The sequence below is a fragment of the Lissotriton vulgaris genome, chromosome 1_1 (genome assembly GCF_964263255.1).
Source record: "Lissotriton vulgaris chromosome 1_1, aLisVul1.2, whole genome shotgun sequence".
NCBI classification, from domain to species: domain Eukaryota; kingdom Metazoa; phylum Chordata; class Amphibia; order Caudata; family Salamandridae; genus Lissotriton; species Lissotriton vulgaris.
This window is the reverse complement of record NC_141685.1, coordinates 1,169,630,899-1,169,648,827: the sequence shown is the minus strand read 5'-3', so window position 1 is coordinate 1,169,648,827 and position 17,929 is coordinate 1,169,630,899. Positions and strand designations below refer to the sequence as shown.

The 17,929-nt window shown below is 43.8% G+C and overlaps 1 protein-coding gene across 3 annotated transcripts in view; it reads left to right on the top strand.

Moving 5' to 3' along the window:
- Window positions 1–14,632, top strand: part of STX18 (syntaxin 18) — a 705,236-nt gene extending 690,604 nt beyond the window's left edge. For all 3 annotated transcript variants that reach the window (XM_086964282.1, XM_086964291.1, XM_086964300.1), the window contains one exon: window positions 14,421–14,632. In XM_086964282.1, coding sequence (XP_086820408.1) covers window positions 14,421–14,516 — 96 coding nt within the window. In that variant the 3' untranslated portion in view covers window positions 14,517–14,632. The remainder of the gene's footprint in view (window positions 1–14,420) is intronic.
- Window positions 14,633–17,929: the final 3,297 nt, after the last annotated feature.

The following is a 17,929-nucleotide window of genomic DNA, read 5'->3' as shown; positions in this document are numbered from 1 at the left end:
ACCCACCCTGAAGATGGCATTTAGCACGCTCCAGTCCATATTAAGGGAGGAGAGGGAGCTCATGAAGCAGAGTGTTTGCCACTTTGTTATATTAAGGTCAACAACGAAAGCGGAGCCGTATATACTTGGTTTAGTGAACACTCACAATATATTTCTGCTGACCAGGTTCCGGTTTGACTTGTTTTATCTACTTCTTTCTTATCCGAGAGCTGTAACCAGAGGGCAAGTACTCCCGCCCTGCGGCTGCAATGGTATATCTCCGCAGGAAATGCTTCATTTTATCATGTTTTGTCCATTTTATGATACCCAGAGAAAATCATATTTAATTCCCATCTTGAAACAGGCCAACTTTAAAAATGTTCGGCCTGCATTTATATTTCTACAGATGTTGACAGGCAATACTGTATTTCATTTTTTAAGCTTTTTAAAATCAGCCATCAAACTTAGGGCGAGCTGTAATTAGTTGGGTCGCCCCCTACCTTCACCTTTTGGGCATTGTTTTTAGTCGTTTTAATTTAACAATATTGATGTCTGGTATTTTAGATGCACTTTGTATATATTAGGCGAAATATGAATTTGCATAGGCTTGCCTTGAGATTGTATATATTGTATTACGCTATTTTATCTTGGTTTTTACATTTTGCTTTTTTGGTTTTCTTCAACATGAAACCGAATAAAGAAATTTGATGATGGTACTAAGAACTTCGGGATCAGCATTGTTTAAAAAAAAAAAAATGATAGCAAATAGGCTTGCTTCTATACGGCTGGAAAAATTCCTGTCTTGAAGGACAAATTCCAAATTTGGCTAAGTACAGGATTAAGCTGTAGGGTCAGGGACCTGAACAATCTCGCCGGACAGGGATCTCCTGGAGAACCTGATTTACATTTCATGAGTTCCGTCAGTGTCTTCTCCGCTGGTACAGGAAGAAATTCAGAGAAAACCTGAGGTCCACTATTTATTCATTTTTTTAAACTCTTTATTCAAGACCGATCAAAGCATTGTATACCATTTACAAAATAACTTTAGCAGCCATCAGTCCGTTTTTACATTTTCTCCCCAAACTTGTAAGACTAGCAGCTGTCCTGGTTGACAATAATGTACCCTTACATCTCCACCCGTGGGGGGAATCAACATTATCTCTGCAGTCTCGCCATATAATACAACAAAATCAAACATTTCCCCCCCTCTCACCCACCCTCAACATCCCACCCCTGGTCCCTCCCGTCTCCTGGTCTCATTAGAAATTATCAGTGTGCTGTCTCCCAGCTGGTATTATAAAGACAAATACTGTTGTGTAATCAAGTCAAGGTGTGCGTGCAGTGTTCTGGGCTCCCGCGCTATTCAACCATGTTATCACTCCCTCCGTCTAGGTCTCACCTTTGATTATCCAGCGATGGCACCAGGTCCACCCCTTCCAGGGCCATCATCATAACATCCCACTCCTTCGCTATAGGGTACTTCCTGTGACCTTTCTCCTCCTCCCTTCTCAGCGTCGCTCCTTCTGCTCTACCCCACTTTACCAGTTCCGTCTGCCATACAGCCGTCCCAGGTGGTCTGGGGGACTTCCACCTCATTGTCAGAGCCCTGACTGCTTACAAAAGGCCTAGATCCAAGAATCTCAGTTTAGCCTTGAGCGCCTTGGACCTTTTACGGAGCCCTACCAGGCAGTAAAGTATCTCTTCGGGCACAGGCTGGTTAGTTGTACTTCTCAGTACCTGGCATACCTCCGCCCAATACCCTCGCAGACGTGGACAGGACCAGAGCATGTGCAGGAACCCAGCCTTCTCTACTCCACAACGGGGACAGCAATGGGGGGAGTCCGGGAACATTCTGTGTAATCTCTGAGGGGTCAGGTACGCCCTATGTAGTACAATTGTTTGTATAAATCTAAATTTCACATTCTGCGACACCCTCCTATGATGTTCCCTAATAATCTGCCATGCCTTATCTGTGAGTATTATGTCTGCGTCCTGAGCCCAAGTATCCCGAAGCACATCCAGTGGGATCGCTGCGTGTGCCCTGACCCCTGTATACAACCAGCGCACTAGGTGACCCCGCCCCCATATAATAAAGCAAGTAAACCAGTTCATGTTGCGCAGGTTGGGTTTGCTGTGGTGCCCAGGTGTTTCGAATATAGTGCGAGACCGTGGCATTTGGTAAATACAACCTAGGGGGAGCGCCTGTAATTTGTATAAAGGACTCATGATCTAGCAGGTTATCATCACCAAAAAAGACTCCCACCTCCACAACCCCCGCCTCCGTCCAGGGGCGCAGCACGTCTCGTGTTAGCCTGCCCTGATGCGACGGGATACCTAATAAGGAAATGTTCGCCACATATGGCCTTACCGATGAGGTGTAGGATAATGCTAGTCTCCAGCATAATAAGGCCGTATGCTGGAGCGGGTGACAATCCGGAGGATGCCGCCTCCGTGGTAGCAACAGGGAGTGCAGCTCGCCCCGTTCCAGTTGCTCAGGAGTGTAATCGATCTCATGGAGGTTCCTACCGGCTATCAAATGTGAGCCACTGAAGTTGACTGGCATAATAATAGCCCCGGAAATCTGGGACTCCCAGGCCCCCCGAGTCAGTCCCCAGCTGGAGCTTGCGAAGGCTAATGCGTCTCCGACCATTACCCCAGATCAGAGTAGTTAGAATAGTGTTGAGTGTGGTAAACACATGTTGGGGGACGGACACAGGTAAATTTACAAAATAGTACAAGAGGCGGGGGAGCATAACCATCTTAGAGATTGCGATGCGCCCATGACGGATAGGGGCAGGGGGACCCAAAAGCCCACGCTGCCCCGGAGCCGGGTAATGGCACGCTAACTGTTTTGTGTCTTCCATTCCACCCCCATTTTCCGTTTTGCTTCTTCCCTTCCACTCCCACCCTCCTGTTGTTTGTGCTTCTTAGGCTGTGTTATCTCTTACCTCCCACCTCTGTCCTCCCGTTGTCAGTGTTGCCTCTTGTCTCCAACCACTACCCTCCTGTTGTCTGTGTTGTGCCACCCCCCAACATAAGAAAGAAAAGCGCTATTAAATGGCTAACGCATACAGTAATGTTCGGAAAAAATGGCTGTTGCTTCTATGTAACAACATGGGTGTGAGACACTATTAGGAAGCGGAGAGACTCTTTAAAAGTGGCACTAGAGAGCCCTTCGCTTTCGCAATATTGCCTGGGCTTTAAGAAACAAGGCAATTTGTAAATTCGAATCTTGATAGAGATTTGTTTTCATGAATTGTTGCACATACATATTTTGCTTTTTTATACCTCTTGTACAGCCCCTATGTTAGCTATTTTGCACATTTTCACTGTTATGACTATTTGAAAATTTTACGAATGATCAGGAGATCCCCCAACTACAATGTATAACCCCGGCTTCTACGTCAACCCATAATTTGTTGTACTGTTTTTAAACCGATTTTATGTAAGGTATTTACAGCTGTTTTATGTTTTTATATTGCTGAACTTTTTAAATATCTAAACTGTGTCTTTGTTGTATGGATTTGCTGTGTTTTATGGGTCATGTCCGAAATAAACAATTACTACTACTTGGCCAACGCTTTTTTTCAACTTCCAGTCCCCGCGTTGTGGTGCTTTTATTTCCAAATACATTTTAGCTATGCTGCACAGCCGACATGCTGCTGTACAACATGGCTGAATTGCCTTGTCAAAGGCAATAGCTTTAGCAAAGGAACGACCTATTGGCTTTGATAATCCTTGTTAATCCAGACTGCTAGCGCAGACATGGACAGAGAGCGAAGAATAAGAGATCATGAATAACACTTAAAGTAATTTTACCTACAACTGATGTCAACGGTATTCGGAAAACGGTATCTCATCAGGTATGCTTCTCTTATTGTCCCTGTAGTAATTAACAGACCATCTGTTAAAGAATCTTATACAGTATTTGCCGTGAAACAGATTCCCAACCTTTCGCTGCTTGTAGAAAATTATACTGCAGAACCCAAATGATGATCATTGATGTGTTTAAGGAGATGCCTGAAAAATCTAAAAAAAGAAGTAAACTGTAGTTAGAAAACATACCATGAAGCCGTAAAAACCATTCACGGACTGCAAGGCTAATGTTAAATAGAAGTAACTTATCAATAGTGATAAGTCACATTTGAAAATGATTGAGAAACAGTTTTATGTGTTCTCTCAGCCCCCGCCATTTATGAACAAGTCTTGAATTCCAGAATGTAGTGCCTGCAATAGCCTTCACCATATAGTGTATGTCATTTCCAGGCTTGAAATCTCTTACATCTCAAGGTTAGTCTTCCTAATAACTGGTAAGTTACCAATTTAGTGTCATCTTTCCAATACTTTCGCTAACATTTACAGGGATAGTTTGTGATGACAGGAAAATGCGCTGTAATGCTTTTTTTCAAACTGATTCTCACTTGCGATATAGTCTACTAGTGTAAGCAGTGATTTGATGTCTTTTTATTTAGATCAGTCTAATAATTTGCAGAGCTAATGAAAATACTGGACAAGGAATTACTATGCATTGCCGTCTTGTCAGTAGCTAGCATATGTCTGCATTATTGTCTTAGGTTGAGCTCCTAAGGTGAAGCCATACTGTCTCTGTGCACAGCTACAGAAGGATATTAACGATTAAACTGGTACTTCAGATTTGCACAAGCTCATGCAGATCATGTCATAGGTGGTCCAATCTGAGTGTGGCGCAATGGTTAATTTAGGCCTAGTGCCAACTATACTTTACTGCTCATTGCTAGTGCTGGAGATCCCTTTGTCTTAACCATTGAGACAGGCCCTATAAGGTTTCTAGTTCCACTAAGTTAATTGGATTTAGGCATGCGACTGTGGGCTGAGGATCCAAGAATACTCCAGGGTTTTGACTTCAGAGGTCCTTCCAACAGATAGACCTCCTCTATGGCTAGAAGAGACATAGCCACTATTTATCACTCCCAATGTAAAAATACTGCACACAACATTGCTGTTCTGGCAGCTGCTAATTCTGTCATCTATGCATTGGTCTGTAAATTCCCAGCTCAACCAGTTTGATTGAACTCATGGGGAAAACTTGCTGCAGCGCCTGTTTACTTAAGAAGAAAGCCCCACTGTTCCTGCTGTGCATGGTGTCTTTGAGTAAAAAAGAACAGTCTTCCAAAGAGGCTACAGTTGTCTTAGAAAGAAACAATAGTTGTTCCTGTTAGTGTCTGACTTTGCCATGGATGACGAAGACAAGGTCCTAGATAATGGCTCTTTCTGTAATTATTTTGGAGGGATGATGCTGATGGGGTGTTAAAAATGGGGTCTCTAGTTGGCAGAGCTATGCAGCCTGTCCAAGTAAGGACCACCACTCTAGTCAGGTTAGAACAGATACGTACTAAAAGATAACCTGTGCTCACTCTCTGGTAGCTTGGCACAGATCAGTCAGGCTTATCTAAAGAGGCAATGTGTAAAGTATTTGTGCACAACACACAGTAACGAAATGAAAATACCACACAAATACTCTACACAGGGTTAGACAAATAGACAATAATTGTTGGAGTAAATTGAGACCAAAATTTAAAAAAATCCAATAGGCAGAACTGGAGTTATGAATTTTTAAAGATTAAAACAAAATATAGTGCTTGGAGTCATAAAGCACCAACCAGAGACATCTGTTCCTGCTAGACTGGGATAGATCCAAAGATCAGTCCGACCGCAATAGAGGGCAGGCCGGCAACAGGACTCACGCAGGTCCGGCAGAAGAAATATCTTGACCCGATGCAAGGAGCACAAGAGGCGATCCATCATGTGGATGCAGGCGATGCTTCGGTTCCGGTCCGCATAGTCAGTGAAGCTTTGTCGCCGAACGCCTTTGCAATGCATAGTCGTCGAGCCACGCATGTGCTTATTGTAGTCTAAAATGCACACAAGTTTGTGCACTTCAGCACCCTGAACCCAAACAGTCACAGGTGAAGTACTTTCGTCATAGGATGGTAGTCCGCATATAGACATCTCTCCTGTCAAGATAATTTCAGACCTAGAAGGTCATCACTAAGCAAGGCACTTCACTGTCCCCTCACAGTTTTTTTTTACAAACCAGCTCTTTTGGGAAATCTTTTCGGTTAGAACGGATTGTTCCGCAAGCAACTGTGTCCACTTTGAACAATTCCTTGAACAATGGCACACCAGTATAAAAGTTATCTACATATAAATGGTGATGTTTTGTTAAAAAGCCCTCAGCCAAGATCCCACACAATTTACTCTGTAACTCTGAAAATGGATGGACAACCAAGGGCGTCAATACTGGACTCCCTAACAGTGTAGTCCTTAAAAATATAGACATATCCAGTACTACTCTCGGACAGCATATACATCTTAATTCCATAACGTGCCCTCTTGCTAGGAATGTACTGCCTAAAAACCAATCACCCCATGAACAGGCCCCAAGACACATCCACACCTATTTCTTAGCCCTGGCACATAGCTCTCTGACAATCGATCTGCAAAGTGATCAAGAACAGGCCGAACCTTAAAAAGATGGTCACACTCCGGTTGATCTTGTGGAAACGCTAAAGCATTATCAAAAATGGAACATCCGAAGAAGCAAATGCAGATTATAACTCGTGATTGCAGGAAATATAGCTGTTCTCTCAAGGGATGCGTAGAACAATATGAAAACAGCAACAGCTTCCTTGTCAGGTGTGAGAAGTTGGCCTGGTATATGATGTTCACTATTCTAGTGAGCACCTTGCACCAGTCCAAACGACCCTTATGGTGATTGGTTGTAAGTCAACCTTATAGACAAGCTATCCTATGGGTAGCATGGACAAAAAGCAGTCTTAGGCTTTAACTCAAGAGGGCATGTAAAGCCAGCTGTTTTACCATATGTAATCCTTTTAATACCAAATGAAAGGACACCACACAAGTTATATATTATAAAAATATATGTATTTATTGCTAGAATAATCCCCTATACTCTTTATGAGCACCGTAGCACAAGCGTTAAACAAAGAACACAGTATAACATACAATAAGTTGCACAATTATGGATAGGCCGGGTGGCCCCTCAAACCATATTTGAGGAAAGTGGTATAAGAACCACGTCACGAACAATGAAGAGGCCTAAGGCCTTGGGAATCGCTGGGCCTACTCTGGACTAACGGAGGTTAGGTCATAGGAGGCCCACAGGATACGGGTGCAGAGTCTATAGGCAACCCCGTTTACCATACAAGTCAATGGTGCGTAAAAATCAGAAATTTATAGGTTTAGGAGACTTCCGACTGGGCTAGAACTTAACCACTTTAAACTAGGACACTAGAGATGTAATCCTCTTTAGGAGCACCGGAGTTAACTCGTTACCTCACCCACAGGAAGCGGGTGCATAGATGCCAAAGTGTGTCGGTTTTCGTCGTGGAGTTCTATGGAGCCTAGAGATGAAGATGCTGCAGGCGACCAGGAGAGAAGAGTCCGGTTGGATCCAAGGGTGGATCGAAGATGTAGAGTACCTGAAAGCAGAGGGGACAGAGTTCAGGTCACTAGCCAGTGACCAGCGAGAAACCAGGAAGGAACCAGGCGATGTCTGGTTGCGATCAGGTGATGTCGAGTTGTTTGTCTCCGCTGCCACGTGGAACAGTGAGGATCGAGGACGTCCAGAAGGTAGCCACGGGCTGTCCCACGAGGGCTCTCGCTGTCGGCGGTGTCGGTACTCGATTCGGAGTCACCAAGCCTTGGCAAATGCAACCCACGCAGGAATCGAAGATGTCGTCTGGATCGGACCGAGAAGGTCAGATCGGTGGCTCCTTTTCAGGGGAGCTGAGGCCAGTCTGGAGCAACCAGACCAGCAGGGTATATTCGAAGGTTCGTCGTCACAGAGGCCACTAGCCAACGGGCAAGTGACCGGACAACGCGTCGAGCAGGGAAAATGCAAAAGGGCCCCAAGCAGCACTCGGTGAGCGTGGAGAGGTGATCTTCGGTGCAAGAGCTGCTCGGGGCTGGGGCTTCTCAAACCCCAATGTAAAGCTTCGAGGGAACCTCAGGAGCTTCACAGGATGCACTTCGCTGGCTTTCCAAGATGGCCGGTCCCACGTCTCACGTCGCCTCCACGGGTCTCAGCTTTGCTGTGGCTGTGGATGGGGCTGTTGGAAGTCTGGGAGTCCAGGTCTTGTCGGTCTCTGCTGTTCGAGCTCCAGCGGGAGCAAGGGCAGAGAAAACCTTTTGATTGCTGATGGTGCCTGCTTGCACAGGGTGGCCACTCCTTAACCACAAGGGAGATTCTTAAGTCTCCTACGTCGAGTAGGATGTCTAAGGGTCCAGATTTATGTTTCAAAGTTTCAGTCAGGATTATCTAAATTGCATTGGCACAGCCCCTACCTTTATTCCAAATCGAGGGGCTGGATCACCTGCTAGGTCCCTCCTATGGGTGGGACCCAGGAAGGGGGTGGTTACACCCCTTTCCCTTTGTCCAGTTTTGCACCAGAGCTGGGGCTGGAGTGCCCCAGCACCGGTTTGAACAGGACTTTGCATGGGACACCTTGTGTGCCCCAGGGAGTGTCTAGTTTCATTCAACCCTCCCTGCTACAATCCACTATCTCCTATCTGGGGTGGTGTAACACCTCCCTGTGACAGGAAGCCTATTGTCCAGGCCTCCTCTGCCGGAGTTTCGGTCAGCAGCAGGAGGCCAGACTCGTGTCGGTGGCAGCAGCATCCATTTTGTGATGCTGGGGCTCTGGTTAGATTTAACCGCGTTTAAGCAAAGTAACATGTCTTCTCCCTCTAGAAGGGTGGAATGCTACCCCCGTCGCCAGGACTGGCGAGGGGGTAGTATTCCAAAGCGTATGACACCTTACACGACCATGTTTTGATAAAGCCAAACCAAAGTTAGCAAGTAACCGCAAGGGTTATAATGCACTTAAGAGTATATGGTATGGCAATATCCCAGAACAGCTAAGGGACTTGGTTCAGAAAGGTGCAGACAGGCTCAGCTCATGCTAGAGCACCATCTCACATAAAACCAAGCACTCTGCCTCCAGGATTGTTAAGGCGTGACTTATAGGTATATATGTGTCCAGATATAGGGTTAGATATAGGTATACTATATCTAAGCAAGGAGTGATTACACGACCTTGCCGCAGCTGAGTGATCAGCCAGTTGTGTCAGTTTGGATAGCCAGCCAGGGGTGGCAAAAGATATACTGCAGCCCCTTGTATGCCTTGGATACACCTATGCCCTGGGTACCTATGGTACACTGTACAGGGTCTGATAAGGTGACCCAATACCCAATTGGTGATGTACCTTAAGTACATGGTTATGAATTTAAAGAGAGAACAGCAGGCTGTGGGTCTGATTAGCAGGCCCACAGCCACATTAAGTCGAAAACCAGTGAAGCAAAAAGCAAGAAAATGGGGTGACCATTAGAAAGCAGACCCTACTCTCCTACATCAGGCCCATCAAAAAAGTTAAACTCAAGAACTTCTTCAGCTCATCCAGATTTGTGGGAGTCCACCAGTTAGCTCTAGGGGGGGGGGGGGGGGGGCTGGCACTGTTGTCCCTCAAATACTGTTCAGCATACAATTTAGTCTGCTCAACAACCTCAGCCAATAATACATCATCCATAAATAACTGAAAGTCATTATTAGGCAAAAGATTTTCACAATTCACTCTACACCATGTAACACCAGTAAAAGCAGACAACACCGGTACATGTTTGGGTCAACCCAGAGTCCTACAAGCCAGATGCCTCCTGCTGCACTATTAGCACACCAGTGTCTTCCTCTAAAGCAATCAATAGTTAGGGAACCCCAATGTACCCTTGGAGGCTTGGGCAGTAATCTAAATGGTAAAAGGAGCCTTCATTGATTTTATTCACAACAATCTTTTGTTACTCAAAGATGAATCAAAGGGTTAGTCCTACCGGAACAAACACCAAAGTGTCATTAGACATCAAAAGAGAAAAAATATCTTAACATAAAACACACGGGAGAACCTAGTAGTTTGAAAAATGTATCTTAGTTTATATATTTAGTTTGCAAATGGAATACAAATAGATAAAATCATTCAGCACAAAATCAAATAAAGAAGCATAATCAAACTGGCCTAACATTACTTGACTAAACAACTATTCCTAATAAATCATAAGCAATGGGTCTCTTAATGAGAATACGTATTGCTCCAGAATGAAAAATGTTCTTCGAAATAGAGGATGAGGTCGACGTTTCGGTCTGTTCGGCTGTAGTCCATCAGACCATCTTCAGGACGAACACAATCACGGCTGAGAAGAAAAACTCCTATATAAACATAATACAACATGTTACCTTAAGATTGTAAACAAATTTGCATTTGCGAAAGCAAAATTAAAAAAACTAAGAAACCTGTGTGTCTAACAGAAAATGTGACTGTGTCACAAATTGCAGGTATCCAATTTGTGCACCACCCAAAGCAATCAAAAGTTGCCACCACCTTCACCTATTTGTGCTGACATAGTGATAAAGGTGTCGCTTACTTATTTGAGCTAGCGAAAAACTTGCCTAATACCATAAAATGGATTAGGGGTTGCTGTTGCGGATGAAGCACTATCCAAAGAACAGAACACCAAGAATATGTTGTTAATCTGTTCTGGGTGATTCACCATCATGCTGTTTTAACTTACTGTAAAAGGGCATACCTGTACAATAGGGAAATGAATTTCCTTTATTTGGTTCTTGAGCCAGAGTCTGTATGAATACAGATGGATGGTTGCAAAATAATTTATTTATATCTCAGATCTGTGAAAAAAGATAAATACCACCAGTACTAAAATTATTTCAAAACATAGCAAAACATAATAGAAAGTCTTTACAATGATAGTCATATATTACATGACATCATGTGGACGCACGTCTGAATTGGCGTGCTAAGCGGCTAACTGATACAGCAGACGTTTTTTAAGATGAATACTTTGTGGGTCACTGATTTTGGAACAACCTTAATAAATAAATATAGCTTGTTTCAAGGAATACGTTCAAAAATAGATTTTTCGCAGCGTACCAGGCGTTCTTTTTTAAAAAAAAATTTGGGGGGGAAAACCTTTATTTATAAAAAGGTGCACACAGCTAGTCAGCCAAACATCCCGGAGGCATGGCAGCAGAATCAAGAACCAGACGGGTACGGCACACACAGGAGAGCAGTACAGTATAAGAGAGGTTAATTTTTAAAATAAAACAGGATATACACGGTAAAGACGTGACACAGTTCAGTACGTTAACAAGAAGAGCAGACAGAAAAGGAAACGGGAGGGGACCGGCAATGGGATCTGAAGTAGATTCAATCATCGGGCAGGCAGAGAAGCAAGTCCAAAGTCAGAGACGACAACAATTGTAAGCGATCATTATAAGCAGGCAGACCAACCCTGGAGACTCCCGACCTACGCCCCCCGATGAATCCAATGACAGGAGAGACTAAGCGGCAACAGTCCCAGCCCCGTCCAAATAGTCCTAACAATAACCCGACACACTGGTCCCAGACCCAGAAAGAGAAAAAGAAAAGATAATCCAGTCCAACTAAAAGAATAGAAAAAGGGCCATAGAAACAGAAAACGGAGAAACAAAAAAAATACCCCACCCTGCACGCCTGCAGATGGCTACGGCCTACCCCCCTAGCAGCGTGCCTATCGCCCAGCGACCAAAAACCCGAAATATAGGAGAAAGAGATCTATAAAAAGGAGAAAGGAAGAAAGGAAAAGTTAAGGGAGGAGGAGAATCTCACATTCCCCCGGCCACACCACCCCCTCCTGCGACGTGAAGCCCTAGTCATTGACCAATCAGCAACAAAGCAAGTCATATACGGCAGTAACCAGGGAAGACGTCTGACCCCGCCCCACCCCCCAATGCAAAAAAATGGCGGATCCCGGGTCTTCCAAAAACCCCTAGCATCCGAGACGATCACCAGTCTCACCCTTGACCTCTACGAATGTTAACTCCGAGTTCCTCACACCGCACCAGCACAATCACAGGACAAATCAAAGGTCCAGCCAGTCCACGAATCTGTGCGGCGAGTTCAACAGAGAACCTCAGTCCACACAATCCACAGCCGCCATGAGACTCGCCCCGGCACGACCAGATCCCGACCACCTCAGGCTCCACCAAGCCACACAGCTCACACGGTCGAGAAATGTTTGTAGCCTCCGTCGGGTCACAATTTCAACAAAGTCAATAAGGGACGGGCACGTGAACACCTTCACAGGCGAACTCGTCAACGTTGGCGGGCGACACGCCACGGCGGCGGGTTCAGCCGCACACTGCGATCCAGACATTGTTATCCAGGCTTCGACACTTGATGGTCCTCGGTCCGTAGATTCCCGGGTCAAAGCGGGAGAGACGGCCAGCTTAGGGGGACCAAACAGAACTGAGTCCTTGCGCGATCGGGCAGTTTCGGTGTCATCCGCGATCGTCTCGTGGGACAGAGCAACCATGTAGGAGCGCAGACCCTTAATGGCGGCCATCACGGTTCGCAATGATAGCTCTTCATCACCCCGCACCTCCGCAGACTGGTCGACTGCAGACATCGGTGCGCCCTTCAGGTCACCCGATTCTCCCAGGTGCCGAAGTGTGAGTAGGGCAGGCAGGGGCAGGAGGCACACTGACCAGCGACACTGGGGCCTTCCGGACGGGGGCCTCACCCCGGCGGGTGGGCTGCACCGAGAAGGGGACCCCCGAACCCTCAGCCACTCACTTGACCATTACGCCTCCACAATGCAGTTAGAACCGCTGGCACTTCACCAATCCAGGAGCAGGTCGCTCTGCACGTCAATCGACCGACCGTGTCAGGGTCCCCCAGCCGCTGTTGTTGTACTGTAACCCGGCTAGGTCAGTACTCGAGGTCCCGGCTCTCGGACAGCGTGAGGCCAAGAACTTCCACTCGACGTAACTCCGTCAATCCGGGCTGTAAATTTCCCGGGATCACACCGCCAGTATAAGCAACGGGTCACACACACGGGGGTGAGGCGAAAAAGTAGGATTTATAGCAGGATATTTAAGCCGCAGGAGAAGGTCGACGGAGCCGAGAGCTTATGCGGCCATCTTCGTTCGTCGCTAGGCTCCTCCTCCGTACCAGGCGTTCTTGAACAAATGTTCCCTATTGAATTCTCCCCACGTCATCGGCAATGCACTCAGATTTATTTGCATTATCAGTCATGATTAAGTTAGATGCAATATTCATAAGATTTTCGCCAATAACACAGGCATAAGGATATCTGTTATCATGCAATAACACTTGTGCAATTTCCTTAACATAATTTGCGAATCGAGTGTTGCAAGAGACATGGTGTTCGAGGCATATGAGCTGTAGATCGTATACTTGTGCATAGATACTTGATGCATCCCCTGTGGACCGGAACCGCACCGAGAATCGATGCATCGCTCCCCATACAGACCGAAATCGACACAACCCTTCCTCTGCGTCCAGCTGGACTGTCGCATTGCCTCCTGCGGCAGTTTGGCTTGGTGAACTTTGCGCAACTAGAGGTACTTTGGTGAAAAGTCACGCATCCATAGTTTTCTATGGTTCAAGTTCTTGAAACCTTTTTAAAGTCATATTTTTAACTGTGTATGTTGGATTTTTGTCATTTTGGTCTTGTTTAGTTTAGATAAAGATATTACATTTTTCTTAACTGGTGTGGTGTCCTTTTGTGGTGTTTTCACTGTGTTACTGTGAGTGTTGGTACAAATACTTTACACATTGCCTTTGGGATAAGCCTGTCTGCTTGTGCCAAGCTACCAAGGGGGTGAGCAGGGGTTATCTAAAGTGTGTATTCCCCTTTGCCGGACTAGAAGCAAGGGTCCTTATTTGGATCAAGGTACCTACCACGGCCAACTAGATACTCCCATTTCTAACATACTCTACCTCTCTTTAGATATACTTTCAAATACCTCAAAGTATCGGATTAAATATGGAATTTTAGATCCCAATGAATCAAAGAAACTGTTGTTACTTAGTTTGTTCTTGTGATGGAGCTATCTTCTCAGAGATTTCACATCTTCTGAAAAACTCCTTAGCAATACTCCCCAAGGGAGTCAGGCTTGAGTAACAGTTCCGAACAAGTAGCTGATTAACATGCTACACCAAAAACTGATGAGGCTTAGCATGACCGAACCTATTCTTAGTTTGAGTTTGTGAATCCAAGAAATAGTGTTTAATGAAGAAAAACATTCTAAGAGGCATTCCACAGTCCAATTCAGTGACAGTATGTAAATAAAGTTGGCAGTTGACTGCAGTCAACCAGCTTGATGGGCACTTACGTACCGGCAGTATGGAATTCATGAAATGTGATTCATTGGCTACCTCCTTTGAACATACCTCATTAAATTGTTGTATAATTCTGAGTGTAATTTCCTTTCACTTATTTTTACTAAGTTAATAGATTATGTTCACAAAGTTGAATTCTTAAATTTGTTATGTACATTATAATTAAAAAAACATATTTCTTTCCACAGGCAATTAAGAATAATGCTGGATTTCGAGTGTGGATTCTTTTCTTTCTTGTGATGTGTTCGTTTTCACTTCTTTTCCTAGACTGGTATGATAGTTGATAGTAAGAGAAAAAAATCAAGTAGCTCTGTACTGTATACATTTTGCGCATTGAAGGCAGTAGGCACATTGTGTACAGTGTTAACTTCTGTGATATAAATATTATTTAACCACAAAAGTGTCTGTCTGTTTATATACAAAATAATTTTTTGACCACATTTTGTGTGGCAGAATCAAATGAACATGTCAAGATGTCTCCAGAAAATAATGTATGCATATACACACACAAACCACCAGTGATGATCATGGTATTCAGTGTGTACATTGATGTGTGGCGTCTGACAATGGCCGATCCTAAGAAAAGACAAAACCAAAGGAGGAAATGGGCGTAAGTCCATTTTGCAGATATCGGATAACATGACCCTTCTCAACAGTACTAACGTCTGTGCTTTCCTCCTAGAAGAATCAGTTTGTATACCTTTTACAGGAATATTTGTAAGCTCATAAAGCAGTCTGTCGCAGAGCTTGTCGATTTAGAGATGGACTGGGTTGAAAATTGCATGCTCTTTTTGAATTTCCATAAAGCCAAACACTATCTTGGTATCTCAATTGATACTGTCTGGTCTTTGTCAATCAATAAGCTAAGTACCATCTCGGAATCAAGGCTGTACAGCTGTTTTTCTTATTTTGGAAATTGAGGAAAGGGGAAGTAAATCAGAAAGGTTTATTTGTTTGTCTTTTTGGATATCTACTTACACATTTTTGGAAAATGATGACCGAATTTGTATGTCAACTTAGTGTGATAGAAACAACGCAGAAATGAGAGATCATACAGCACAGGAACTCTTCTGACTGCATTTATGGCCACCAAGAGCACATTGTTCAATGTCAGCAACTTAGGGAACAAGGATGCATAGGCTCAAATTGATCCACCTTGAGGAGTGTTAGAACCAAGTTGATGCCCCATGAAGGGGAAAGTAGATCTTGGGGCATAAGGAGACTCAGCATGATGTGGAACACATTGGGTAGCTTGAATTGGGACCTCTTCTCCATTGATGATGGAAAAGCAGAAATGTCAGCTAATTATTCCCACAGATTTCCCAAATTGAGACACTTTTTAGACAAGAAAAACACAAATTCAAGAACCTGTGAAATCTCGCTACTAGGAACGAATTTAGCACCAATGCTATGCCTAAGTGGCCTTGGCTGGAAGTCTCCACAATCTACTATATTCTGTGAAAGAAACCAATTGCTCATGAGGAATTTTCTTTCTTCACTTATCGCAATAAAGGAGGTCTATGTTCTGTTGCACCACTCGTCTTGAAAATCCAATCAGATTCTGTGTCAATTCAATTTTGAGTACATTAATTTGTTTCCAAACTGGAAACTGATGAGTCAATATACCATTAACATTTTGAAAATTACAGGACAGATTTACACCAGTTCAAGATTAATTTCAAAATGGACCTTAAGGGATGCATCAAAATTGCTCTGAATGGGAAACACAACTACAACTTTTCTGCTTGCCAATGGCCCATCTGATCAAAACTTTTCAAAATCAGCTGTAGGTGTATGCATTCTATTTTTTTAAACAAAAAAAAGTGTGGATTTGTCAAACATTGCAACAGTGATTAACTTTGGTTGAGTTTGTTAGCCTGTTTTGGTTTTGCCTTTTACCCACCGAAAAGGAGATTTTTTAATGGCTAGTCCTTCCCTCAGATGTTTAGAGTGAACGTTTTCTGCAGCTCCAAACTGGACCTTGCAATTTCAGATACTTCCCTTCTTCGTTGCCATCCACAGAACCACATTACACCATTCCTTGATATGGCAAAACAATCCTTAAGGGTGGCACAGGTGATTTCTTTCAGTATCCAGTTTTGTTGGAGAGTTTTCCAAATTTATTTTCTCAACAAAGTTTATTAGTTTTGGCATTTATAGAATGCATACATGTGAATGCAACTATAACATTAATTTTCTATTAATCAATGAAGGCTCATATTACATATCGTATTCGTATGTGTTTTCTAAATCTTGATTCTTCTAGGGTCATAGGTATTTGAACCTAGCCCTCGCTGTTCGAGACAGATCCTGAGTCAATCATTCTCTGGAGCCAAGGTTCAGACTTTGAAGCAAGCACACACACGTTTTGTGTATTCAACTAAGGCACTGAGGGAGAGAAGGCCAACTTTTTAAAGACTGTAACAAGATGTCTAACTCAAATCTGTATCTAACTGTCCATTCAGTGGCAGGTTTTCTCCCTTGAGGAGGTTTTCTTGCCTTAAGTAGGAATTCCTGTACCACAGGCACAAGAGAACTTCTCCCTCATCCTGTTGTGACTAAGAGTGTAAACGCTGCAGAAAGACATTGAAGGAGGAGCTTTCATGCTCTTCCACATTCATGTGTATTTTGCAAAGGCTTCAACCACATCTAAGGTTTCTTCCATAAGGAGCCTCAGTGCAACAAACGTGTGCCTTCAGCATGACTATGCCGGTTATATTAAACTTTACACCAAGGCCAGGTGCCTATTGCATGTCCTCTGTAGCTACTAAAGTTTCCTAAGTGCCTGCAACAATGTTAGATCCCAAGGTGTGAACCTGGTGATTTGGGCATCTGGTTAAATAAGGTTTCCTATTTTTTCCCCCTGATACTACTAGACTTATTGAGATTGAAGACTAATAGGCCACCTGCGTTGGCATTAATGATTTCGGCTCTACACCATTATTTAAATTCATCTGTGTACTAGGGATTAACCGTATCCTTCAGACCGCTATCTTGACTCAGTGAGTTAACGCTCACTTGATGCTAACATATTCTGTAAACAGAAGGTCACAAAATGTAATCTTTCCATGGTTAATAAATTGTGTCCCATTAAATTGGGTAATGATGTCTTCTGTATTTACAGTGTTTACAAACTGCAAAAGTAAGCCAGGAAGAGCTGTATAAAATACCAGTTTCATTATTATTATTTTATGAAAAGATAAAGAAAATGTAAAAGTCTTGCGGCTCTGGCCAGATTAATTTATTTGAGTATGACTTGTACACCATGACATTCTGTTAGGCCTGCCCCTCAAGTGAGACATTCTTATTATGTCTGTGCATACAACTCTGGCATAGGCCTTTTATTTGTCTTATAGAACACCAGAGATAACGATACATCACTAATGGGGAGGGTACAGTAACATCAGATACTTGCTTCAGAGGAACACACAACCTTTACTGTTGGTGTCCAAAATGTAGAGGAAATGCTGGCATCACCCCATCAGTCTGCAGGCTAACTAAAAGCTTTCTACAGAGATCTAGGATAAGCCTCAGGACTCAAAACCCTTGCTACTTTTATGTTTATGTTTAAATTGTGTTTATTGCGCTGCACAATCAATCTGATATACCATCATGCTTTACAAACTGGTTCGGCGTCAACATTCAGCCTACCCAGCGTCGATACAGCTTTTTAGAAACTAATCAAAACCACAACAGT